The following is a 26,147-nucleotide window of genomic DNA, read 5'->3' as shown; positions in this document are numbered from 1 at the left end:
CCATCCTTTTATTTATTTATTTATTTTTTATTGTTTTGAGACGGAGTTTCACTCATGTTGCCCAGGCTGGAGTGCAATGGCACGATCTCAGCTCACCACAACCTCCGCCTCCCAGGTTCAAGCGATTCTCCTGCCTCAACCTCCAGAGTAGTTGGGATTATAGGCATGTGCCATCACACCTGGCAAATTTTGTATTTTTAGTAGAGACAGGGTTTCTCCATGTTGGTCAGGCTGGTCTCAACCTCCTGACCTCAGGTGATCTGCCCGCCTCGGCCTCCCAAAGTGCTGGGATTACAGGCATGTGCCATTGTATTTTATTTTAATTAAAAATTTTTTTTTTGTATTTTATTTTAATTAAAAAAAATTTTTTTGTAGAGCCTGGGAAGTGGCTCATGCCTGTAATCCCAACAGTTTGGGAAGCTGAGGCGGGAGGATTGCTTGAGCCCAGGAGTTTGAGACCAACCTGGGCAATATAGTGAGACCCCCGTTTCTACAAAAATAAAAGTAGCTTGAGTATGGTGGCATGTGCTTGTAGTCCCAACTATTCAGGAGGTTGAAGTGGGTGGATCACCTGAGCCCAGGAGGTCAAGGCAGCAGTAAGCCAAGAGTGCATCACTACAGTCCAGCCTTGACACCAGAGTGAGGTCTTGCTGTGTTGCCCAGGCTGCGAGCTGGTCTCAAACTCCTGGCCTCAAGTGATTCTCCTCCCTTGGTCTCCCACAGTACTGGGATTACAGCTGTGAGTTACTATACCTGGCCACCACCTTCTATTTTTTAATTTTTATTTTTTGAGACTGGGTCTCCCTCTCACCCAGGCTGGAGTGCAGTGGTGCAATCACAGTTCACTGCAGCCTTGATCTCCCAGGCTCAAGTGATCCTCCCACCTCAGCCACCCAGTAGCTGGGATTACAGGTGTGAGCCACTACAACAGGCCCTTTTTTTTTTTTTTTTTTTTTTTTTTTTTTTTTTTGAGATGGAGTCTTACTCTGTCACCTAGGCTGGAGTGCAATGGCATGATCTCAGCTCTCTGCAACCTCCGCCTCCATGGCTCAAGCAATTCTCTTGCCTCAGCCTCCTGAGTAGCTGAGATTACAGGTGCCCACCACCATGCCTGGCTAATTTTTGTATTTTTAGTAGAGACAGGGTTTCGCCATGTTGGCCAGGCTGGTCTCGAACTCCTGACCTCAGGTGATCAGTCCACCTCGGACTCCCAAAGTGCTGGGATTGCAGGCGTGAGCTACCACACCTGGCCCATTCTTTTAAGTAACAGTCTGCTTTTGTTGGTTTCCAGAATTTTTAGCCTAACTTTTGAGTGTTTTCTGAGTGTGGTGGTTTACGAATGACTACCGGGTGTTTGTGAACTTTTTTTAGTCTTTGAATTCAAACTTTCTTTGAGTACTGGAGGCTGCATCTAATGCTAGCTGCTGAATTGCTTCACCTCTTGGCAAGTCTCTGGAGAAGAGATTAAGTAAGTAATTTGCTTGGGGTCACTCAGCTGATAAACAATCTCAGCAGCCCGTATTTTCTGAACCCACCTCCCATTTCCCATTGCTTCCTACTGTGAAATCTGCTCTATTACATTCATTAGAGGACTGGATTGGTTCTAGGATAATCATCTGCTCGAGTCTTCTCGGGATCTTTGTGGATTATCACAACCGCTTGAACCAGGTCCATTCTGCTGGTCTCATAATATGGGACAGGTAAAGGTTTTGATAATGTGGTGTGTGTGTGTGTGTGTGTGTGTGTGCGTGTGCGCATTCTGTACCTTTGCCATATTGCGAAGAAAATCATCTGTCCTTCCACTTTGTAATTCCAGGAGCAAAAGAGTAAAGTAGCAGCATATCTCAGTGTGGATGGTCTAGTGACTGTGTGTGAAAGCAGAGAGAACAACACGCCTTTGTGCTATCAGCACAGGTGTCTTTTTTCTTGACTCTTATCAAAGGGTGGGAATATGAGGCATTTTGCACTTTGTTGTGGGATGTAGGCAAATAGTAAAACCTGAAGATCAGGCTGAACACAGGTGTTCTTGGCAAGGAGAGAATATGGTGAAAATACAAAGGTTTTTGTGACACCAAGAGAACTAGAAATCTCCATTTCTGCTGCTTGGCGTAGATACTGGGTAGATCACATCCTCCTGGCAGGAGCAGAAAACATTTCAGAAAGTCAGCATAATTTTCAGATTGAGATCAAACATCAAACCAAGCTAAAAGTCTGTGGGAGGAAGGGGGTGCTTAGTCTGAATTCATCCTGGATTTATCACCAAATCCTATCTGACTTCAGTGCAGTGCAAGCAATTACAGTGCATCAGGTGGAGGCCAGAGGCATACGTTCATTCTTTGAATTTGGCAGAGAAGGGTTGAGGAGCTAAGGGAGAAATTCTAAACTGGCTGGACTGCAGGGTTGTGGGGAGTAACAAACTCATTAGCAATGGGGTGGAATTGGGAAGAGATTTAACAGCCTGGGGCTGCAAGGAGGATAAAACCACTCTGACCACCTCTGAGAAGTTTTTCAAGGGATTATATAATTAAGAACTGGTGGAAGAACTGTAGTCATTTAATTCTTAGAGGAGTGGTTCAAAAACTAAACTGAACCTGATTAGAGGTATTGGCATACCTAAATTTTTATTTTTTTAAATTTATTTATTCCTAAATTTTTTTTTTAAATTAATTAATTAGTTTATTTTTTGAGATGGAGTCTCGCTCTGTCGCCCAGGCTGGAGTGCAGTGGCGTGATCTCGGCTCACTGCAAGTTCCGCCTCCTTGGTTCACACCATTCTCCTGTCTCAACCTCCCAAGTAGCTGGGATTACAGGTGCATGCTGCCATTCCCGGCTAATTTTTTGTATTTTTAATAGATACGGGGTTTCACCGTGTTAGCCAGGGTGGTCTTGATCGCCTGACCTCGTGATCCGCCCACCTCGGCCTCCCAAAGTGCTGGGATTACAGGCATGAGCCACCGTGCCCAGCCCCTAAATTTTTAAAAAGCAGATAGAGGAATAGAACTGATAAACGTCTTTTTAAAGAACCTTAATGGGCTGAGTGCAGTGGTTCATGCCTATAATCCCAGCACTGTGGAAGGCCAAGACGAATGGATCGCTTGAGGTCAGGAGTTCGAGACCAGCCTGGCCAATGTGGTGAAACCCCGTCTCTACTAAAAATACAAAAATTAGCTGGGCATGGTGATGGGAACCTGTAATCCCAGCTACTTGGGAGGCTGAGGCATGAGAATCGCTTGAGCCTGGGAGGCAGAGGCTGCAGTGAGCCAAAATCACGCCACTGCATTCCAGCCTGGGTGACAGAGCGAGACTCTGTCTTAAAAAAAAAAAAAAAAAGAAAAGCTGGGCATGGTGGCTTGCGCCTGTAGACCCAGCTACCCAGAAGGCTGAGGTTGGAGGATCACTTGAGCCCAGGAGGCAGAAGTTTCAGTGAGTGAGACCATGCCACTGCACTCCAGTCTGGGCGACAGAGGGAGACCCTGTCTCAAAACTAAGTAAAATAAAAAAGTTAAGAACCTTAATGGGCCTTTCTGTGTTAAAACAACAACAACAACAACAAAAATAACCTTAAAAATTAAAAAAGTACTTTCTTTAAATTATTTACAGCCAATTTCTGTTGAACATCCATTATTTGCTGGGCTCTGGGTTAAATGCTTTGACATGCATTATTTTAATCCTTTCAATTATCTTTTCAATGTAGCAGGTTTTAATTAAAGGAGTTAAATAACACCAGAATTCATTCTATACCATGGTACATTTGGCTGCAGTAATTTTTGTGCAGTCCACTTTGGAAAAGTAAATTGCATAATTTTGAGCCTAGACAGAATTCCTGTCCTGAAGTGCCTTCTTTTCCCAGTGCTTTGGAGTGCCAGAAACCCCTTCACCTAGTCCCTGCCTTCATTTAAAAAAAAATCCTGGTTACCCATTAGTCAGTCATTGTGATAATATCTTGTGAAAGCAGCTTCTTCAGTAGAAGGTCCAGAAGAGCTTACCTGGTCAATCCTGTTTCCTGCACCAGAGTAGTAGGGGGATCAGGGTCTCTTTATTCTTGATGAGCTTTGTCATCAGTTTCGATGGAAGAAGGATCCTGCTGTAATTGAACTGCAGGTCCATTTATTCTGTTTTCAGCGTTGTTAGAAGACTTTACTCTGAACTGCTTTGTTTCCTGATTGACTCACCTTTTGGGGCAGAATGCCTGGGTTGAAATGAAAGCATAGGTTTCTCTGCTGCAGTGTTCAATCTGTCATCTCTCCTAAACTCCACACTAAGAAGCAGCCATTTAATTGGTCAGACCCCAGGGGTGATATTTTGGCACAGCTCCATTGGTCAGAATTACTTTTCCCTGAACTTCGTAGCAGATGCTGAGGTCCCTCTGCAGATATTTGTCATAGAATAGTTGAAACTAGGGGTTTCTGAGAACATTTATAACTTGTGATTATTATGTATGTCTTTCAGTTGTTAACAGTTACCGCTTCAGAAAAAGAGCTCACTTATTGCTAGTGGGAAGTGAAATCTCTCTCCTTTCCCCCTTATTCATATTATTATTTTAACAGTTTATGCTCCAAGACCCTCTGCTCTCTCGTTTCCTGTATCATTTTGTTATGTTTCTCCTTCCACCTTGCTTGGGCTTTGCAAGTCGGGAGCAACAGGCAAAGGTATACCCAGACCTGGGTGTGTCTGGTAGAGGTCGGTTTCTTCGATTTCTAGCGTGTCTTTATTTTACATCTGCATTTGTTGTTTTCATGTTTATTTGTATTTGCAGTTCCCATTACAGCACCATTCCAATCCAAAACAACAGTGAAGGCATTGAAGCCTTCTGTGTCTTTTTAGGAAGAGATGGAAGTGACCGTGTTGTTCCTCTTCCAGGCTCTCCTTTTCTGGTTTTGTCCTTCTGTAATAACAATTTAAACCATTTTTCTTTTCTTTGGTTTTTCAAGTAATCTTAGCAGACAAAGAATTCTCTTCAGTCTTTCGTTCAAGGTATTGCTGTGGTTATGTGTGTTTAAAATCCTTAATTTACTGATCATCCTGGAATCATAATTGTGTAGTTTCTGTCTTTTTTTTTTTTTTTTTTTTGAGACAGAGTCTCACTCTGTCAGCCAGGGTGGAGTGCAGTGTGCAATCTTGGCTCACCGCAACCTCTGCCTCCCAGGTTCAAGCGATACTCCTGCCTCAGCCTCCCGAGTAGCTGGGACTATGGGTGTACACCACCACACCCAGCTAATTTTTTGTATTTGTAGTACAGACGGGGTTTTGCCATGTTGGCCAGGCTGGTCTCAAACTCCTGACTTCAGGTGATCCGCCGGCCTCGGCCTCCCAAAGTGCTGCGATTACAGGCGTGAGCCACCGTGCCTCGCCAATTGTGCAATTTTAAGCATGAATTTCTGTCCTTTTTTTTTAAAAAAGCACTCTATTGCTGTTGTCATTAGTTAATAATTCAACAAATATGTGTTGATTACCTGGCATTAAGGCTGAGAATAATGCTGTGAAATAGACTTACTCTTGTTTCCTGTTTCACTTTCCACACCCTAAATATGGAAGAAAAATACTTTAAAAAGAATTATACAGGCCGGGCACAGTGGCTCACTCCTGTAATCCTAGAACTTTGGGAGGCTGAGGCGGGCGGATCACTTGAGGTCAGTAGTTCAAGACCAGCCTGGCCAACATAGTAAAACCCCATCTCTACTAAAAATACAAAAAATTAGCCAGGCATGGTGGCACGTGCCTGTAATCCCAGCTACTCAGGAGGCTGAAGCATGAGAATTGCTTGAACTTGGGAGGTGGAGGTTGCAGTGAGCTGAGATCATGCTACTGCACTCCAGCCTGGGCGACAGAGTGAGACTCTGTCTCAAAAAAAAGAAAAAAAAAAAAAAAGAATTATACAAATTGTTAGCCAGTTGATTAGATACAGTGCTGCTAGAATGCTCTTTCCCCCAGAATGTAATCATTATGAGATTCAAGGACCTTGCCTGTTGTTGTTCCTCTTACGTTCCCCAGAGGTACAGGAGATTCATGCTAAATAGTCTGATAAATCAATTCTGGTTATAAGGAAGTATATAAGATTCTATGAGGCCAGGCATGGTGGCTCACACCTGTACTTCCAACCCTTTGGGAGGCTGAGGTGGGAGGATCACTTGAGCCTGGGAGATTGAGGCTGCAGTGAGCTGTGATCGCACCACTGTACTCCAGCCTGGGTGACAGAGTGAGACCCTGTCTCAAAAAAAAAAAAAAAAAAGAAAAAAAAAAAGATGTTATGAGAGCACAGACAGGATCAGGAAAGGTTTCCCTGAGGAAATAAATGATATGTAAGGGAGGTGAGGTGGCAGTAGTGCTCCAGACTGAGAGAATAGCTGAATAGCTTGAGGGAGGGAGATTCCTAAAGCCAAAATAACCTTGGTGTTTGAAGAACTGAAAGAACAGGATAGAGTAAGGAGTAAGGCCCTGAGCACTAAGGATTTGCTTTCATTATTATTTACTAGTTACCCAGTGACAACACTTATTTTATTTTTTTTGAGACGGAGTCTTGCTCTGTCTCCCAGGTTGGACTGCAGTGGTGCAATGTCGAGTCACTGCAACCTCCGCCTCCTAGATAAGCGATTCTCCTGCCTCAGCCTCCGTGTAGCTGGGATTACAGGCACCTGTCACCATGCCTGGCTAATTTTTGTTTTTTTAGTAGAGACGAGGTTTCATTGGGATTACAGGCATAAGCCCGCTGTGCCCGGCTGACAACACTTATTAAAAGGAGGGTAGACCAATGTGCTGGCTCATTGCCTGTAATCCCAGCACTTTGGGAGGCCCAGGTAGGATTGCTTGAGGCTAGGAGTTCAAAGACCAGTCTGAGTAACATAGACCCTGTCTCTACAAAAAAATAAAAATAAAAAATTAGCTGGGCAAGGTGGTGGGTACTTGCAGTCCTAGCTACTCAGGGTGCTGAGGTGGGACGATCGCTCAAGGCTGCAGTTTGCTATGATGGTGCCAATGCACTCCAGGCTGGGTGACAGAGACTTGTCTCAATAAATGAATCAATGAAATAAAGCATTAGTTGCAGTTGAGACACTTAAGTCAGAAAAATCTCCTCAAATGGAGCAAAGGTAAGAAGAGAAACTGAAGTACACCTTAAATATCAATTAAAGGCTTTATCTTTAGAAGGTTGGGGGTCTATATCACTGGTACCCTGAACTTGAAACTAGAAATGCAGATGACTTATGGGATGTATAAATTAAAGTTCTGTAGTCCCAGGAATGGTTTTTCTATGTATTATACTTTTTACAAGGTGCTTAAGGTACTTTTTATTGAATCCTACAAAAATCAGACCATTTTAATTCTGATTTTTGTAAGATTATTATGTTAAATAAGACAACAGATGCAAACGTAACAACTAACTTGGCACATTTTAGGTGTTTTATAATGTTTTTACTTTGTTATCTTCTGAGAAAGGACTTCAGGAACCCCAAGTTCTGAATAACTCCCCCAATTTTCCCCTTGTCCGCCATCTGAAATAATAGCACAGAAGATTATGTCATGTCTAAAGTTTCGATCCTTTATATTAAAGTATAACTTGGGGACTGGAGGAGAGAAGAGGCTCTAGTCCTTGTGTCTTTGATGTTACTGACATCTCTGTGTGAATGGAGGCTCTGGAAGCTGGTTTGGAGAGAGGCAAACATTTAATCCTCATGAGCCCATGCCTTATTATAATGACGGCTATTTACTGAATGTCTAACACTGCCCTGTGCTCTTGATGTAAGATTGAAAAGTCCAGTGAAGATATGATCCCCCTTTATACTGAGCACCACCTCTACGTCCAGCCTGTGAGGTGTAGGGAATTTATTCCTGTTACTCTGAAGCTCCTAGTGGCAATTTACTCAAGCTCATTCATTTATTCAGTGTTAGAGCCAGGATTTAAGGTCAGGTCTGACTGATTTTAAAGCCAAAGTAAAACATACTTGGGAACGGCTTTTTTTTCCCCCACCTTTCTCTCCAACTGTTCTGTCTTCTTAAACTTTAGCTCTAAAATAAAATTCTTACCTAGGAAATACGCATTTATCCGTTACCCATATCCAAAGGACTGCCTTGGAGGATAGAAAATGTCTATTAGTATTAAAAGCTTTGGAAATGTTTTCCTCCCCTGAGTTTTGGCCTGTGAAATATTCCTTGTTTATGTCCAGCCCATGCACCACTTCAGCAGGGCTCTTTATCCTAATTCAGACCTTGGGTTCTAAAGTTCTACCATATACATGTCTTCTCTGTGACTTAGGTATTCTGAATTCTTTTTTCTTTTCTTTTTCTTTTTCTTTTTTTGAGATGGAGTCTCATTCTGTCGCCAGGCTGGAGTGCAGTGATGTGATCTCAGCTCACTGCAACCTCCGCCTGCTGGGTTCAAGCAATTATCCTGCCTTAGCCTCCTGAGTAGCTGGGACTACAGGTGCATGCCACTACGCCCAGCTAATTTTTTGTATTTTTAGTAGAGATGGGGTTTCACCATGTTGGCCAGGCTGATCTCGAACTCTTGGCCTCAGGTGATCCGCCTGCCTTGGCCTCCCAGAGTGCTGGGATTACAGGTGTGAGCCACTGCGCCTGGCCACTGAATTATTTATTCTAAAATAAATATCTCAGAAATAGTATCACAGAGAACATGCTTCATTGTCCCACCCCCAGCACATGAGACCAGTTAGTAGTGTGGTTTACTTAGCAGGCTGCTTACTTACAAATGCAACAGTTGTCCTATTTTATGCTCATTGTGTTGTCATCAGCATTTTAAATCTCTACAAGTCAGGGTGGGTACCTCAGGCAGGTTTGCTGGAAAATTCCAGTAAACAGTTTCAAAGGAGTTCAAGTTGCTTGCCAGACTAACTTATTTTTAAAAGTAAGCAGCCTTCCAAGTTAAGAGATGATTTTAAATTTCAGGTGAGTTCTCAGGACATTGTGATTTTTAAATTATGTTGTTGGTATAAATCAGCTGTGTCAGGGCCTGTCCCACCAAGGGCCTTGGGTGGTAAGAAACCCAAGCTTTGGGTGACCAGAGAGAGGAGAGAGACCTTGGGCTTTCCAGCCAGTAATGCCTATGAAACATGTAGGTCATTAGCATTTTATTTTATTTTATTTATTTTTTTGAGATGAAGTCTGGCTCTGTGGCCCAGGCTGGAGTGCAGTGGTGTGGTCTTGGCTCACTGCAACCTCTGCCTCCCGGGTTCAAGCGATACTTCTCCCTTAGCCTCCTGAGTAGCTGGGACTACAGGCGTGTGCCACCACACCACTAATTTTTGTGTTTTTAGTAGAGACGGGGTTTCACCATGTTGTCTAGGCTGGTCTTGAACTCCTGACCTCAACTGATCTGCCTGCCTTGGCCTCCCAGAGTGCTGGGATTGTAGGAGTGAGCCACAATGCCCAGCCATCATTTTAGAATTATAAGTTTTAGCTGGATGCGGTAAAAAAAATCCTTTCTCAGCCTCCAGGTCTCATCTCAAGTATCACCCACATGAGGAGTCCTCCCTCATTTACACACACCAGCCCACTATGGCTTGAAGTTAACGAGTGAGAAAAGTAGCACGGCATGAATTGGAGAAGTGGTCAGGGTCTTTAACCATGTAAGAAGTGATTATTTTTATTCTAAAATGCAATAGGAGTCCATTAAAGAACTTTTTTTTTGAAGAGTTTTTAAACATTTTTATGTACAAAGAGTTAACATGATTTCTTTCATTGGGTGGATGCCTTGGATAATCCATCCAAGGAAGATCACTTCTAGGAACAAGCAACATTAAAGAGCTTTAAGTGTGTGTGTTGAGGGGAGGAGGGCAGTGGGTGATGCCTTGTGGAGAAATAGTTGGCTAGAGGCAAGAATTAAAGCTAGGAAACCTGTTAGGAGGCTGTTCTTTTACCCAAGAAGCCATTCTAGACTGGAAATTCAGTAGAGCACAAAGTTCCTGCCCTCATGGGGTTTCTATTCTAGTTAGGGAAAGCAGTTAATAAGTAAGCAAATAATATCAGCTAATACCAAATGTTATGGTGAATTTAGAAAATGACATTAGAAGGCTGGGCATGGTAGCTCACACCTGTAATCCCAGAGCTTTGGGAGGCTGAGGCAGGAGGATCCTTAGAGCCCAGGAGTTCGAGATTACTGTGAGCTATGATCAAGCCACTGCACTCCAGCTTGGAGAGAGATCCTATCTCTCTCTCTCTCTCTTTCTCTCTCTCTCACACACACACATACACACACACACACACACAAAGAAGAAAGAAAACAACATTAAAGCTGATGTTTGGATGACAAGAAGGAGCTAAGCATAGGAAGTTCTGGGGAGACCAATCCAGGCAGAAGGAACAAACAACAAATCTAAAGGGCCTAAGGAGGGAAATGTGATTAATACATGAAAGATGATGTTTTAACCTACCAGCAGGGACAGGGGAGATGAAGGTAGGAATTTATGCATCTTTGATTTAAGAAAAGTATTTTTTTTTTTTTTTTGAGAGAGAGTCTCGCTCTGTGGCCCAGGCTGGAGTGCAGTGGCATGATCTCAGCTCACTGCAACCTCTGCCTTCCAGGTTCAAGTGATTCTCCTACCTCAGCCTCCCAAGTAGCTGGGACTACAGGTGCCTGCCACCATGCCTGGCTAATTTTTTATATTTTTAGTAGAGATGGGGTTTCACCATGTTGGCCAGGCTGGTCTTGAACTCCCGACCTCAAGTGATCTGCCCGCCTTGGCCTCCCAAAGTGCTGGGATTACAGGCGTGAGCCACGGCGCCGGCCAAGAAGGGTATTTAAAGCAACCTGAGATGTGGTTGGAGAGGGAGGCCCAAGACAGCCTGGACACTCACAACATTTAAGAACAGAGGGAGGGGTAAGAAGCAGCAAAAAGGCTTTGAGGTAGGAGGAAAGCCACGGGTGCAGAGTGCTAGAAGCTAAGAGATGTTTAGAGGGGGAGAGTCGCTTGTGTCCAGCATTGCTGAGAGATTAAGATGAGGATAGAGAAGTGTCAATTAGATCTGGCCACTTGGAATTCCCTGGTGACCTTGAAGAGATTAGGAATGGTGGTTGGCTCAAGCTAGATTGAAGGTTTAAGAGTGAATTAGAGGTTAAGAAAGTGGAGTCGGCCAGGCGCAGTGGCTCACGCCTGTAATCCCAGCACTTTGGGAGGTCGAGGTGGGCAGATCACCTGTGGTTGGGAGTTTGAGACCAGTCTGACCAACATCGAGAAACCCTGTCTCTACCAAAAATACAAAATTAGCTGGGCATGGAGGTGTATGCCTGTAATCCCAGATACTCGGGAGGCTGAGGCAGGAGAATTGCTTGAACCCGGGAGGCAGAGGTTGCAGTGAGCTGAGATCGTGCCGTTGCACTCCAGCCTGGGCAACAAGAGTGAAACTCCGTTTCAAAAAAAAAAAAAGAAAGTGGAGTCAAATATTTGGAGAAATTTGATTTAGAGGAGATCGCAGAAAAAGAGCTTTACTGGGGAGGGGGAGAATGTGGGGTCAAAATGGGGTTTTATTTTTTATTTTTTGGTTATTTTTTAACAAATTACAAATATTTGACTAGGTGCTTTAAAAAATCTGTCATTGGCTGGGTGCGGTGGCTCACGCCAAAAGCCCAGCACTTTGGGAGGCCGAGGTGGGCGGATCATGAGGTTAGGAGATCAAGACCATCCTGCCCAACATGGTGAAACCCCGTCTCTACTAAAAATACAAAAATTAGCTGGGTGTGGTGGCGTGTGCCTGTAATCCCAGCTACTCGGGAGGCTGAGGCACGAGAATCGCTTGAACCCAGCAGGCGGAGGTTGCAGTGAGCTGAGATCGCGCCACTGCATTCCAGCCTGGCGACGGAGCGAGACTGCGTCTCAAAGAAACGAAAAGAAAAGAAAAAAATCTGTCATATAGGCTGGGTGCAGGGGCCCACGTCTGTAAACCCAGCACTTTGGGAGGCTGAGGCGGGTGGATTGCTTGAGCCCAGGAGTTCGAGATCAGCCTGGGCAACTTGACGAAACCCCATCTAGACAAAAAAAATAAGAGAAATTAGGTGTGGTGGTGCGCGCCTGTAGTCCCAGCTACTCGGCATGCTGTGGCAGGAGGATCACGTAAGCCTGGGAGGTCCAGGTTATAGTGAGCCATAGTCGCATCACTGCACTCCAGCCTGAGCAACAGAGTGAGACACCCTGTCTCAAAACAAAACAAAACACTCATATAAACTTTTAATTCAAATGTAACTAGAGAAGTATATAAATTATAAGTGTACAGTTCGATGAATTTTTACAAAGTCAACATATCTACATAATCAGCGTTCAGATTAAGAAACAGAATGTTACCAGAAGCCCCTTGGGCTGCCTTCCATCTGTAATCCTACCTCACAGGATGACCACTATCCTGATTTTGAACACCATAGTTTGCCTGGTTTTGAATTTTATGTAAAACGAATCATTTCCCATGTATTCATTTGTGCCTCCTGCTTTTGCTCAACATAAGATTCATCTGTACTATTGCATGTATCAGTTGTTTGTTTTTTCTCATTGTTCTGTGAACATATCATAATTCTACCGTTGATGGACCCTTCAGTTGTTTCCAGCTTGAGGCTATTACAGTAGGGCTTCCATGGATATTCCTGTATATACTGTTTGGGTGAATGTATTTCTGTTGGGTATATGCCTGGAAGCAGAATTGCAAAGCCATGGAAAGAGATGTGTGTGCGCGTGTATATGCGTGCGCGCACACACACACAGACACACAAAATTTCCAAATTGGAGTAATTTACACTTCCACCAGCAATATTAGAGTTCCAGTTGCTCTTTTTTCCTTTTTTTTGAGACAGTTTTGCTCTGTCATCCAGGCAGGAATGCAATGGTGCGATCTGGGTTCATTGCAACCTCTGCTTCCCGGGTTCAAGCGATTCTCCTGCCTCAGCCTCCTGAGTAGCTGGGATTATAGGCATGTGCCACCACGCCTGGCTAATTTTTTGTATTTTTAGTAGAGACGAGGTTTCACCATGTTGTCCAGGCTGGTCTCGAACTTCCGACCTCAGGTGATCCGTCTGACTTGGCCTCCCAAAGTGCTGGGATTACAGGTGTGAGCCACCACGCCCAGCTGCTCCAGTTGCTCTTTATCCTTATCAACATTTGCTAGTATCTCTTTTCCATTTTAGCCATTCCAGTGGTGGTAACACTTTGTGGTCGTAATTTGTACTTCCATTATGACAAAGAAGAGTTTTTAACACCTGGGAGATTCTGGAGCATACCTGTACGATGATAGGAAAGTTCCTGTAGAGATGGAAAGCAAAAGCTCAGAGGGGATGGGCCACAGGGTAGACAGATTGATTTTTTAAATTAAATCGGGACTACATCTCAAGAGGGTATGCTTCAGGGTCTAAGTGACCACAGTTCAAAGCTTGGCTTTGCTATCCTCTAGCTATGACCTTTAACAAGTTACTTAAGTTCTCCAAACCTTTTTTTCTCACCTGAAAATGGGAAGAACTAATCTACCTTGCCAGAATTGTGATGATCACATGAGATAACACTAGGTAAAAGTACCTATCTCAGTGCCTGGCAAATAAGCATTCTTCCAGCAGAGAGTGGCTACTTTCTTCTTTACTTCTCAAAATATGTAATTACTTATTAATTATTTTAGAGAGGCTTAGCCTAAGCCCTGTTGATAGACTTTTCACAGAATTTCCTTTCAAAACCATTGCAATTGTCTTTAATTGCTTTTTAATGATAATATACAAGATGAAACTAAGCCCATTCTGTACTAATGATTCGTAATGTGGGATAGTTTTCTTTATGCACTAACAACATAGATGCTTTTAACCATTCCAGAAATATGTTAGTGATAGTAGGTGTACCACCCTCAATAAACTGGACATGATTCTGTAAGGCTTGCTTTCCAGCCCTTTTCTGATTTGCCATGTCAGAAAGGCATTTCTTTAAGGTTTGGGGGCATTTTATTTAGGTATTTTAAAAGCATTTTTGTAAACTTTTATACAATGGGTGCACCATAAGTGTGTTAATTCCAAGATGTAGCTGTCTATGCTTTTGTATAAAGCCTGTTGTTGCAGAACTACCTTGGTGCACAGAGCAGTTAATTAGAATCAGAATAGATTGGATGAGAACCTCGGGAATTTTTTTACTGCCTTAGTTTTTTGGTGGTTTTGGAGTTACATTGCAAACCAGCATGGCCCTTCTACTCCTCTCTTCCCTTCATGGGAAGACCCATGACAACCACTGATCTGCTTTAAATCATTTGCCTTGGGCAGGTGAACAAGTGGAGAAGTGTTTTAAAACTACTTAGGAATCTAGGACTTAATAGGTAGAAATCACATTATCTATCTTTTTATCACAAGCGGGTCTTCACCTGGACTACCAAGTCTTACTCTACCCTCTTGCCTCTAACTATGACTGTACCAAGCCCACCTGGAATAGGAAATTTATCTTATTCTGTTATTAACACTGTTATTTTCCTGTTCAGCAGGGCTAAGTCTCCCAAGAAATACTAGCATACCTATCAAGCTGACAAAATCCTACATGCTAGCTAGCCATTCTTGCCTCATATCACAAGGTTCTTCCACAGGGAATAGTAAATGTTTTTATTCACTACTGGCCCTACATCTCCCATTTTTCTCCCTTTTAGGGAAAGTGGAAGAGGAGACCCTAGTAGGCTTCAAGCAAGCTCTGTAGGACAGCAGTTAGACACTGTTTTTGAGGATTAAATTGCCAAGTCTGTCTTTTAAGAAGAGGGTGAGGGGAGTTTGGGAAGGAATGTTCAAGCCCTGAGTGAAGATCTGATAATTTTCTTTCAAGATCAGAAGGAGGTTTGTAGATAAGAGAGAAAAGTTTTTCAGTTATCACCTTAGGGAGAATTATTTCTACACCTCACAATTAGTTCCACTTTCAGTCCTTTAATAGCATTATCAAATGCCATGTATGTATATCTATTTAGGGATGAGGAATGAAAAAAATATTCCCAAGAGAAAAGTATTTTAGCTTGTATAGCGTTGCTAGTTACAAACTCTTTCCTTCCGCCCTCTGAAATAACCCTGAACGTTATTAGGGTTAGGGCTTTCCAGTTTGGCAGGAGAGTACTTCTAACTGACCACATTAGGACATGTTTCTTTTTTGGTTTTTAAATATCTGTTAGAGTGGCCGGGCATGGTGGCTCATGCCTGTAATTCCAGCACTTTGGGAGGCTGAGGCAGGCATATCACCTGAGGTCAGGAGTTCAAGACCAGCCTGGCCAACATGGTGAAACGCCGTCTCTACTAAAAATACAAAATTAGCCAGGTGTAGTGATGCACACCTGTAGTCCCAGCTACGCAGGAGGCTGAGGCAGGAGAATCGCTTGAACCCTGGAGGTGGAGGTTGCAGTGAGCTGAGATCTTGCCGTTGCACTCTAGCCTGGGTGACAAGAGTGAAACTCCGTCTCAAAAAAGAAAAAATTTATATATATATATATATAGTAAAATATATATATATAGATATAAATATCTATAGATATAGATACAGATATAGATATATAAAGAGTAAAAGCCTAGTCAGCTGACTTTGGCAAACCTGTTCTGTTAGACTGAGCAGGTCTAAGGTATGTTAACACTGGAGAATCTTGCCACTACCTGATCTTTCCTGTAATAACCCCCTTCTCCACATATGTATATTCCTAGCATAAGACTTCATTCTCCACCTAAACTTGGAGACTGTGGGGTAACAGAATGGCAATTTTTTTTTTTTTGAGATGGAGTCTCGCTCTGTTGCCCAGGCTGGAGTGCAGTGGTGCAATCTCGGCTCACTGCAACTGCCGCCTCTTGGGTTCAAGTGATTCTCCTGCCTCAGCCTCCTGAGTAGCTGGGACTACAGGCGTGTGCCACCACGCCCGGCTAATTTTTGTATTTTTAGTAGAGACGGGGTTTCACCATGTTAGCCAGGACTGGTCTCACTCTCCTGACCTTGTGATCCACCCACATTGGCCTCACAAAGTGCTGGGATTACAGGCCTGAGCCACCGCGCCCAGCCAGCCTCCTTTTTAAAAGTAGCCAAATACTTGAATAGGCTGATAGCTCTTCTTTCAGAGATGTTCAGAAGAGGCACTTAAGGTTAGAACCAAAGTTAAGAAAATAAAAATAGTGTGGAGGAAGATGGGTTCTCTTGACTCCAGCTAAAGAAGAGTTTTCTTCTGTCTTGTATCAAGATGTTCGAGTTGAGCTATATGCCTTTCAAGGCCCCAAATCCCCTTGGGACAAGGACCTAGTCAAAATCACTTTTGGTGTTTCCAGTACCCACAATATAGCTGGTGCTTCGTAAGTACTTGTTAAAGTACATTGATTTTTGCCGGGCGTGGTGGCTCCCACTTGTAATCTCAGCACTTTGGGAGGCCAAAGCAGTTGAATCACCTGAGGTCAGGAGTTTGAGACGAGGCTGGCCAACATGGAGAAACCCTGTCTCTACTAAAACTACAAAAATTAGCTGGGTGTGGTAACTCCCTGTTGTCCCAGCTACTCGGGAGGCTGAGGCAGGAGAATCACTTCAGCATGGGAGGTGGCGGTTGCAGTGAGCCAAGATCACGCCATTGCACTCCAGCCTGGGTGACAGAGTGAGACTCTGTCTCAAGGAAAAAAAAAAAAAAAGTATGTGGATTTAAACAATATATAACTTTCCAGTTTTTCCTACTGATTGTGCCTTACCAGGTGGGTCTGCCTATTTTGTGCAAAGTCCTTTTAGGAAAAATTTACAACCTGTAGATTCCTTGTGTGGAACAAAAGTTTATTTTTTTCTTGTGGCTAAATCTATCTCCCCTTTCCTTTTTTATTTTTTTAATTTTTGAGACAGGAACTTGCTCTGTGGTGCCTAGACTAGAGTGTGCTGTGGCACGATCATAGCTCACTACATCCTCCTGGACTCAAGTGATCCTCTGTCCTCAGCCTCTCACATAGCTGGGACTACAGGTGCGTGCCACCATGCCCAGCTAATTATTATTATTTTTATTTTTTTATTTTTTATTTTTTTGAGACAGAGTCTTGCTCTGTCGCCCAGGCTGGAGTACAGTGGCGCGATCTTGGCTCACTGCAAGCTCCGCCTCCCGGCTTCACGCCATTCTCCTGCCTCAGCCTCCCGGGTAGCTGGGACTACAGGCGCCCGCCACCACGTCTGGCTAATTTTTTTGTATTTTCAGTAGAGACGGGGTTTCACTGTGTTAGCCAGGATACATGCCTCCTCCTGAGGGCTTCATTTCAGTAAGTAATTCCACCATCTATTCTGTTGTAATTCAGAGACCCTAGACTTTGTCCTAGACTCTCTTTTCTCTCCCCCTTCTCTCCCCTGCTAGTTCATTCTGCTCATTCTATCAGATCTGCACCTTTTAAAAATTTCCATATTTACACATCTTGCCTCTCTACTGCAGCAACTTCCTGCTTCCAGCTGGACCCTTGCTGATCTGTCCCAGACACTGCTTATAAGTGTGCACTCTAATATGCAAATGAGACAACAAAATGCCCTAATTGTGTCCCATTACGTATAGGATCCAGTCCAGGTTCCTTACCAGGGAATACAAGGTTTTTCCTGGCTCTTTGTTTACTACTTGTACCCTCATCTACTCCCTCCCTTGCCCCCTGACCCAACCAAGCATGTTGTAGTTTCTTTTTCTTTTTTTTTTGAGATGGAGTCTCGCTCTGTCGCCCAGGCTGGAGTGCAGTGGTGCGATCTCGGGCTCACGGCAAGCTCCGCGTCCCGGGTTCACGCCATTCTCCTTCCTCAGCCTCCTGAGTGAGCTGGGACTACAGGCGTCTGCCACCATGCCTGGCTAATTTTTTGTATTTTTAGTAGAGATGGGGTTTCACCCTGTTAGCCTGGATCGTCTCGGTCTCCGACTTCGTGATCCTCCTGCCTCGGCCTGCCAAAGTGCTGGGATTACAGGCGTGAGCCACCGCGGCCAGCTGCATTTTGTAGTTTCTTTAATGCCATGGTGCATATTACTTGTTTTCTGTTGTTGAAAATTCCTTCTCTTCTTGACTTTCTGGTAAAGTCCTAGTTACTCCCACATCATGATAGGATCTGCGGCACCTCATTTGAAAAGTCTTCTCTGGTCACCCCTCTGCCCCTGTAGAGCTGATCATTTCCCTCTGTGTAGCCTCCCAATAATACATGGTGCAAACCTCCGTTAAAGCACTGATCACCCTGAAATTTCAATTTTTGGTTTACATTTCTAGTACCCTGACTAGACCATGAACTCCTTGAGGGTAGGTACTTTACCTTCCTTACCTAGCACTGGAAACAGCAAGGTGCTGGTTTCAGTAAAAGTTGCATGCATCATGAATGAGTAGAGAATTTAACAGAAGTTAGTGAATTGGCCAGGTGTGGTGGCTCACGCCTGTAATCCCAGCACTTTGGGAGGCTGTGGCAGGCGGATCACCTGAGGTCAGGAGTTTGAGACCAGCCTGGCCAACATGGTGAAACCCCGTCTCTACTAAAAATACAAAAATTAGCCAGGCATGGTAGCAGGCGCCTGTAATCCCAGCTACTCAGGAGGCTGAGGCAGGAGAATCACTTGAACCTGGGAGGCAGAGGTTGCAGTGAGCTGAGATCATGCCACTGCACTCCAGCCTGGGCGACAGAGAGAGACTCCATCCCCCAAAAAAGTTAGTGAATTGCCTACAACCTTGTCCTCTTTGCAGGGGACAAGCCCAGAAAGCCAGATGGTAATTGTTGTGAAATCTGTAGGTTTATTAGGCTTATTTTGTACCTTTGCCTTCCCAGAAAAATTGTAGTTAAAAGCATTGTTATAAATGTGGATAACAACAACTAACGTTTATATAGTGCTTTATAGCATACAGACTGTCCAGAGGAGAAAAATGAAGTACAGAAAGTCTATTACTTGTTAGAGGTAGGTAACACAGCCCTTAAGTAGTAGAGCAGGACTTAGGACTGAGGCCTTCTTATTCCAGATTCTATATTCTTTTTATTATTACATACTGTCTCAGATTTGTCTGTCAACATGTGATTTAAAGAATTACAAAATTTGGCTGGGCATGGTGGCTCACACCTGTAATGCCAGCACTTTGGGAGGCCGAGGTAGGTGGATCACTTGAGGTCAGGAGTTTGAGATCAGCCTGGGCAATATGACAAAACCCAGTCTCTACTAAAAATACAAAAATTGGCTGGGCATGGTGGCTCATGCCTGTAATCCCAGCACTTTGGGAGGCTGAGGCGGGCGGGTCATGAGGTCAGGAGATTGAGACTATCCTGGCTAACACGGTGAAACCCCGTCTCTACTAAAAATACAAAAAATTAGCCAGGTGTGGTGGTGGGTGCCTGTAGTCCCAGCTACTTGGGAGGCTGAGGCAGGAGAATGGTGTGAACCCGGGAGGCGGAGCTTGCAGTGAGCTGAGATCATGCCACTGCACTCCAGCCTGGGCGACAGGGCAAGACTCCGTCTCAAAAACAAAAAAACAAAAATTAGCTGGGCATGATGACAGGTGCCTGTAATCCCAGCTACTCAGGAAGCTGAGGCAGGAGAATCACTTAAACCTGGGAGGCGGCGGTTTCAGTGAGCTGAGATCATGCCACTCCACTCCAGCCTGGGTGACAGAGTGAGACCCCTGTCTCAAAAAAAAAAAAAAAAAAAATTACAAAATATCTATTTCAGAGGGCTATTCCTCCTCTGTTGTCCCCATTTCTCTTGGCAGCAAAGAACTCATTTACTTTATCATACACACACTCTGTAAAGAACTCTTTACTTCATTATTCCATGTGAACTGTTAATTGCCAAGTAAAGGCAGATTACTTGCAATTCTTATTCTAGGAACTTAAGTTCCTCTTCTGGGAACTTAGAACCCTCAGACAGGTTATATCGCGTCAGAGAGAAATGTTTCTGATGTGCTGAAGATTGAACAAATGTGTGATTAGTTAAGACTTAGATATTGTATATGATTAATTCATTTGCTAGTTCTTGTTGAGCTACCTGTCTAACTGGGCACCGTTAGACTATCACAATCCCTGTTGTCGTGGAGGTCACAGGCAAGTTGGGGAGACAGGTGTTAATCAGGGACCCCTGCAAGGGAGCGAATTGTATCACAGGTGCAGTGGAGGCAGTGTTGGAAAGCTAAAAAGGACCTAGAGAAGTGAAGAGGCCTGAGGTTATGAGCTATTTGACCTAGGAAGTTACTTCCCCTTGCTGGTTCTCATTCTTTTTTCCTCTATAAAATGACCCAGGTTGAATCAGTTGGCTTCTTAGTTCCTTCCAGCTTATGAAAGTGCCCTTGTTAAAACAATGAGTCAGGAGACAGCAGAGCATTCTATTGTGTGAACTGAGTATCGAGTAATAACACTAAATGTTTCATTTATTGTCTCTGTAAGCAAAGAATTCAGGCTCAAAGTGTCTACATGGGCTGCTTTAGTCTACTGAGAAAAACATACTCATATCTCACATCAATGCTTGGCATTTGAGTGGGCCCTCTTAAAATTGTTAGGTTATTCTGACATTTGAGGGATTGGATCCAGATCCTCTTTGTTTTGTGATCGTAAAAATCATCAGCCCTTTGTCCCCAGTACCTGCATTTGATATGTACAATGGGAGTAATAAACCAACACTTTTTTTTTTTTGAGACAAGGTCTCACTTTGTCACCCAGGCTGGAGTGTAGTGGTGCAGTGGCATGATCTCGGCTCACTGCCATCTCTGCCTCTCAGGCTCTCACCTCAGCCTCCTGAGTTGCTGGATTACAGGTGTGTGCCACCACACCTGGCTGATGTTTGTATTTTTTTGTAGAGATGGGATTTTGCCATGTTGGCCAGACTGGTCTTGAAGTCCTGAGCTCAAGCAATCTTCCCACCTTGGCTTCCCAAAGTGCTGGGATTATAGGCGTGAGCCACCACACCTGGCCAACACTTCTTTTTTTTTGAGATGGAGTTTTGCTCTTGTCACCCAGGCTGGAGTGCAATGGCACGATCGCCCGTCACTGCAACCTCTGCCTCCTGAGTTCAAGCAATTCTCCAGCCTCAGCCTCCCAAGTAGCTGGGATAACAGGCGCCTGCCACCCCGCCCAGCTAATTTTTGTATTTTTAGTAGAGACAGGGTTTCACCATGTTGGCCAGGCTGCTGTCGAACTCCTGACCTCAGGTGATCCACCCGCCTTGGCCTCCCAAAGTGCTGGGATTACAGGAGTGAGCCACCACACCTGGCCCAAAACTTTTTTTTTTTTGAGACGGAGTTTCACTCTTGTTGCCCAGGCTAGAGTGCAGTGGCGCGATCTGGGGTCACCACAACCTCCACTTCCCGGGTTCAAGCCATTCTTCTGCCTCAGCCTTCCGAGTAGCTGGGATTTCAGGCATGTGCCACCACACCCGGCTAATTTTGTATTTTTAGTAGAGATGGAGTTTCTCCATGTTGGTCAGGCTGGTCTCGAACTCCCGACCTCCGGTGATCCACTCGCCTCAGTCTCCCAAAGTGCTGGGATTACAGGCATGAGCCACTGCCCCTGGCTCCGAACACTTCTTAATAAACCTACAGAGGTTCTGATTCAGTAAGGAAGCAAATATTTGTTGAGCTTCTTCTACGTGGACAACAGTGCTAGGGAACAGTACTGTACATAATGAATAAATATCCCCTGCCCTGGAGGAATTTATGGCTTAGTAGTAGAAAATAAAGAGCAAGATATACCTGTGCAAGAAAGTATAATAGGTTCTGTGACAGAAGTTTATCTAGGATTGGGGGTACAAATGTAAGAGTAGTTTTACTGGCTGGCAGGAGGGGAAATCAATGAATGGACAACATAGTATAGGGAAAAGGATGTTAGGTTTGGAGTCAGAAAATCTGGGTTTGTAGAATCTCAACTCTGTATATGAGCTCTCTATATATTAGCTATATATTTGATTTCTTTGAGTATGAGTTGCATCATTTATATAAAGCAATGAACAATAGTCTTCCCCAGCTCAGCGCCATGGCTCACGCCTTAATCCTAACACTTTGGGAGGCCGAAGTGGGCCGATCACAAGGTCAGGAGTTCGAGACTAGCCTGGCCAATGTGGTGAAATCCCGTCTCTACTAAAAATACAAAAAAGCCGGGCGTGGTGGCGGGCACCTGTAATCCCAGCTACTCGGGAGGCTGAGGCTGGAGAATCGCTTGAACCCAGGAGGCGGAGGTTGCGGTGAGCTGAGATCATGCCACTGCACTCCAGCCTGGGCAACAAGAGCAAAACTCCATCTCAAAAAGAAGAAAAAAAAAAATCTGTGATCATTGAAAACACACCCTCCCCTCTACCTTGGTGGCATGTGTGCATTGAGTATCACTGCTCACCTGTGTTCTTGGACATCAAAAGGACAGTAGAGGTGTGTCTTAACTCTGACTTTTTCCCCTTTCCTCCCTTGCACCAGATTTTATCATGTGGGCAACCTGCTGCAACTGGTTCTGCCTGGATGGACAGCCTGAGGAGGTCCCACCACCCCAGGGAGCCAGGATGCAGGCCTATTCCAACCCTGGGTACAGCTCCTTCCCTTCCCCAACAGGCTTGGAACCAAGCTGCAAGTCCTGTGGGGCTCACTTTGCAAACACGGCCAGGAAGGTGAGTGCTGACTTCTTGGCCTGCTCTGCCACTGCAGCCTATGGACCATGGGCAAGCGCCGCTGACCCCTCTGAATGCCTGCAACCTTGCCTTTCCCTGTGTGATGCTGGTGACCCAGACCTATCCCTTTCACAAAAATGTTGAAGAAGAACTGAGTAAAAGCAAAAGCAAAGCATGTCAGCATAGATTTGGAGTCAGTAGACCTAAATTCAGTTATCAGCTTTGCTACTTACTAGCTATATGATTTAACCTCTCTTGAGATTCAGTTTCCCTGTTATAAAATAGGGATGATTGTAGTCCTCATCTTTCAGGGTTGTGGGAATAAAGTGAGACAAGAAAACCATGAAAGGTGCCTAGCACGATGCTTAGAATGTCGTAGGCACTTGATGTTATTTCCTTCGTTAGCCACCATCACAAAAGGCCTGATTGCAGATTAACTTGTTCTTTTTATCAAAAACAATGTTAAGGATGCCTCAGGTACATGAAGACCATAACAAAGATTGGAGCTTATTTACTGTAGCAGATTTCATTTGAAATACTTGGGAGCCATGCTTCCCAAATGAGTGAGCTGGAAATAAAATTACTGGCTAGATAATGGTGTCTAGGTGTGCACCTTCCCTCTTCCAGAGGCAGTGAGTTATCTGTGATCAAGCATGACTAGGGCAGAAGGTAAACCCTCACCTGGATAAAGAACTCCTGTATTCTGCATTTTTTCTGCAGAATGAGAGGTTTGCAGCTCAGAATAAATGATGGGATATGATGTTAAAATGGTGATCATGGGAAATTTGAGAGGAAATCATAGTTTTAAACCATCTGCTATGTGCAAAGGACTGTTTAAGGAATTTAAATTTTTTTATTTCACTTAATCCTCACAATAGCTATGATATAGGTTTTAGAATCTCCCAAATCCCATTTTACATATGAGAAACTAGGGCTCAAGGTTTAAAATTTAAGAAGAATATTGAATGTGTTAAATTCCTGACAAATAGCATAAGACATATTAAAATACTCATTCTTTTCCCTTGACTTCAGTAGTGCTCAAGATCACATAGTTATTAAATGACAGAGCCGGGATTCAAACCCAGGTCCTTGATTCCAAAGCCCCCTCCCAGAAGACATTCAGCATGTCGAGTAGAAGATGACAGTTACAGGCCTGGGTGCCTAGGAAAGCATGGCAATGATTAAAATAAGGTGCTTTTTTTTATTTATTGGAAAATGAATTACTGAATATCTACTGTGTATCAGGAATTTCCTGGGCTAGGGAGGCAGAGCTGAAGAAGGCCATTGCTGCTTAACAGGGAGCTTGCAGTCGGACAGGGAGGTGAGGACAGTGTACACCATACGATGTGACAAAAGAAAAGTGTGTGTAACAAGAAGAGCTTCTGTGAGGGGAAGAAAAATTCCAGTTTGGATGGTAAAAGATGGTTATTGGTACAATATTTTCTTGCTACAATATTTTCTTGCTACAAAAGTATGAATTAATTTTGTGCAATTTACAGTGAATTTTGTGAATATTAAGGGTGTTTTCATCTATGAGAATTTTTCATTTGTAATTTCATGCTTAAGTGGATCAGCATTCTTATCTTAAGGGTTTGGCATTTAACAGCCAGGGGCTTTCAAAATGTCTTTTTCTAGAAGTGCTTGAATTGAAATGATTACATGGATCCTACTGTCTTTTTCTTTTCCTTTTTCTTCATTATGGTCAGTATTTTCTGAAAGCTTATTGGGTGCAAAGCACAGATAACATTCAGGACTTTATAGACAGACTATAAGTAAGATGTGGCCCTTGCATTCCCTGAGTTTTCAGTCCTAAAGAGAAATGGCAGGCTGTACTTTTGCCACAAGCCAAATACCCCATCTCTGTTGGTAATACCTCCCTGTGGTTTAGCAGCGACCCTGACAGTTTTGGAGGGAGTCTGGCACCCAGCCTCTTTAGTTGGACCAGTTGGAGGATGAGGTTATGCTTGGAGCCATGGAAGTGATATTCAGATCTCAGAGTGTTAAGAGAGGACTGGGTCTTAGGTGCTGGTAAGGGGAAAGAAAAAGGTAACCGTGTTACCTTTTCTGGAGCATCCACCTTGTGCTAACGTTTTATATACATTCCCTCATGTAATATTTCCCATATTCCAGGGAATAGGGTGGGAGGGAGTAGGAGCAAGGGAAGGGCAGTTAGCAAACGGGAGCCAGCAGAATCCTGCACACGGCATCCTTGAAGGGTGGTGTCGGCCTGAGGCACCACGGCCAGTTCTGTGATGCTGGATATCTCAGTACACTCTGGGCGTTTCTGCAGGCATGTTGGTTGCCTCCACTAATTCATCTTTCATGCTACCTGGTTACTCAGTTGTTTTGAACCATTCGGTAGAATTTATACATAAGCGTGTCCTTTGCTCATTCTGCCTGCATTTGTTGACAGCCCTTTTTTCCTTTCTTCTTCTTCTCTCCTGCCACTGCAAACCGGAGTTTTAGCCTCAAGCCCTATCCTGTTCCTGTAGGGTATGTTTCAGATGCCAGCTTATTTCAGAGTTCCCTGTGAGCCAGCGGGTGCATAGAAGCTAGGTTGTTGTCTGCATTCTGATCTTGTATCCAACAAGCCACACACATTTGAAGAAAGAATAGAGAGTTGTTTGGATCTGGCTGATTGAGCAATGCAGGCTTTATAATTGTGTCAAGCTAGGTCTTGTCCAACTGCATCGACTTAAGTAATATTCCATGTCAGGCCCACAGGTTTATGGCATTGAAGCCTCTTTGTTTCAGTCTCAGTCATCCTAAACAGACTTCATTTCCCAATAGAAAAGCTTTAGATGTGAATGAACCCCAAATACCCGAAAACATCCATTTTCTGCCTGCATGGTTACTGGTCCCAGAACCGTTAACAATGCTAGTGCAGCCATGCATCCTTTTAAGTCCGTCTCTGAACAGTATTGTTTGGTTATAACTGTGTGGAGAATTAGGGAGCTTGATATATGTCCCTTTGCAATGCCTTCTAAGTCTTAATAGCCAAAACTGGGTGGTAAATATTTTTTCCTTTTCCCTTTACTATGTGAATGATACTTAGACAAAACTTATATAACTATCTTAACTATGCAGACATTTACTTCAGCCCAGAGTGTCTGTGATCTTGACTATGAGAATCTTGTCTCTAGAGCTTTCTTTTTTAGCTTGAACAGCTTTCTATATTTCGAAAAGATTGACCAGAAATATTTAAGTTATTTCTTAAGTCAACACAGGATGAAAAGTTTTTAACTTCTTTAAAGGATTAGTGAGGGTGCCCTCGAGGCCAATCCCAGTGTGCTCAGGAATTACCTCTCTTGTTGGGGGTGTGACATGCTCTTGGCCAGAACAGAGCTCAGCCAGATGTCACTGTGCTTGCTCAGCCTGTGGGGTGAGAGGCCGAGGATTGCTTCCTGTGGGCTGAGTAAGCCTTCCTGTGTTGTCAGCGACTGCCAGAGTAGCTGCTGCCAGGCAGTACCAGCTTGCCCATCAGGCGCTCTTGTTGCCTAACTGAGACACTCTGTGCTTTCAGGAACGAGAGTACCCTGATGTCCAGACGGCTTCCCGTCGCTGTCTAAATATTTGTCTTGGATATGCTCGTAAGCACCACTGGGTTCCCAGCACTCTGAATGGGCCTTCCTGGA

General features: G+C 44.0%; 1 protein-coding gene across 7 annotated transcripts in view; it reads left to right on the top strand.

The window, feature by feature from the left end:
- Nucleotides 1-26,147, top strand: part of RFFL (ring finger and FYVE like domain containing E3 ubiquitin protein ligase) — a 77,761-nt gene that overhangs the window by 37,993 nt on the left and 13,621 nt on the right. For all 7 annotated transcript variants that reach the window (XM_054458372.2, XM_054458377.2, XM_054458370.2 and 4 more), the window contains one exon: nt 22,325-22,512. In XM_054458372.2, the coding sequence (XP_054314347.1) occupies nt 22,333-22,512 (180 nt within the window). In that variant the 5' untranslated portion in view covers nt 22,325-22,332. The remainder of the gene's footprint in view (nt 1-22,324; nt 22,513-26,147) is intronic.

The sequence above is a fragment of the Pongo pygmaeus genome, chromosome 19 (assembly GCF_028885625.2).
Source record: "Pongo pygmaeus isolate AG05252 chromosome 19, NHGRI_mPonPyg2-v2.0_pri, whole genome shotgun sequence".
NCBI lineage: Eukaryota > Metazoa > Chordata > Mammalia > Primates > Hominidae > Pongo > Pongo pygmaeus.
The sequence above is the reverse complement of the archived record's forward strand: the minus strand, read 5'-3'. Positions and strand labels throughout refer to the sequence as shown.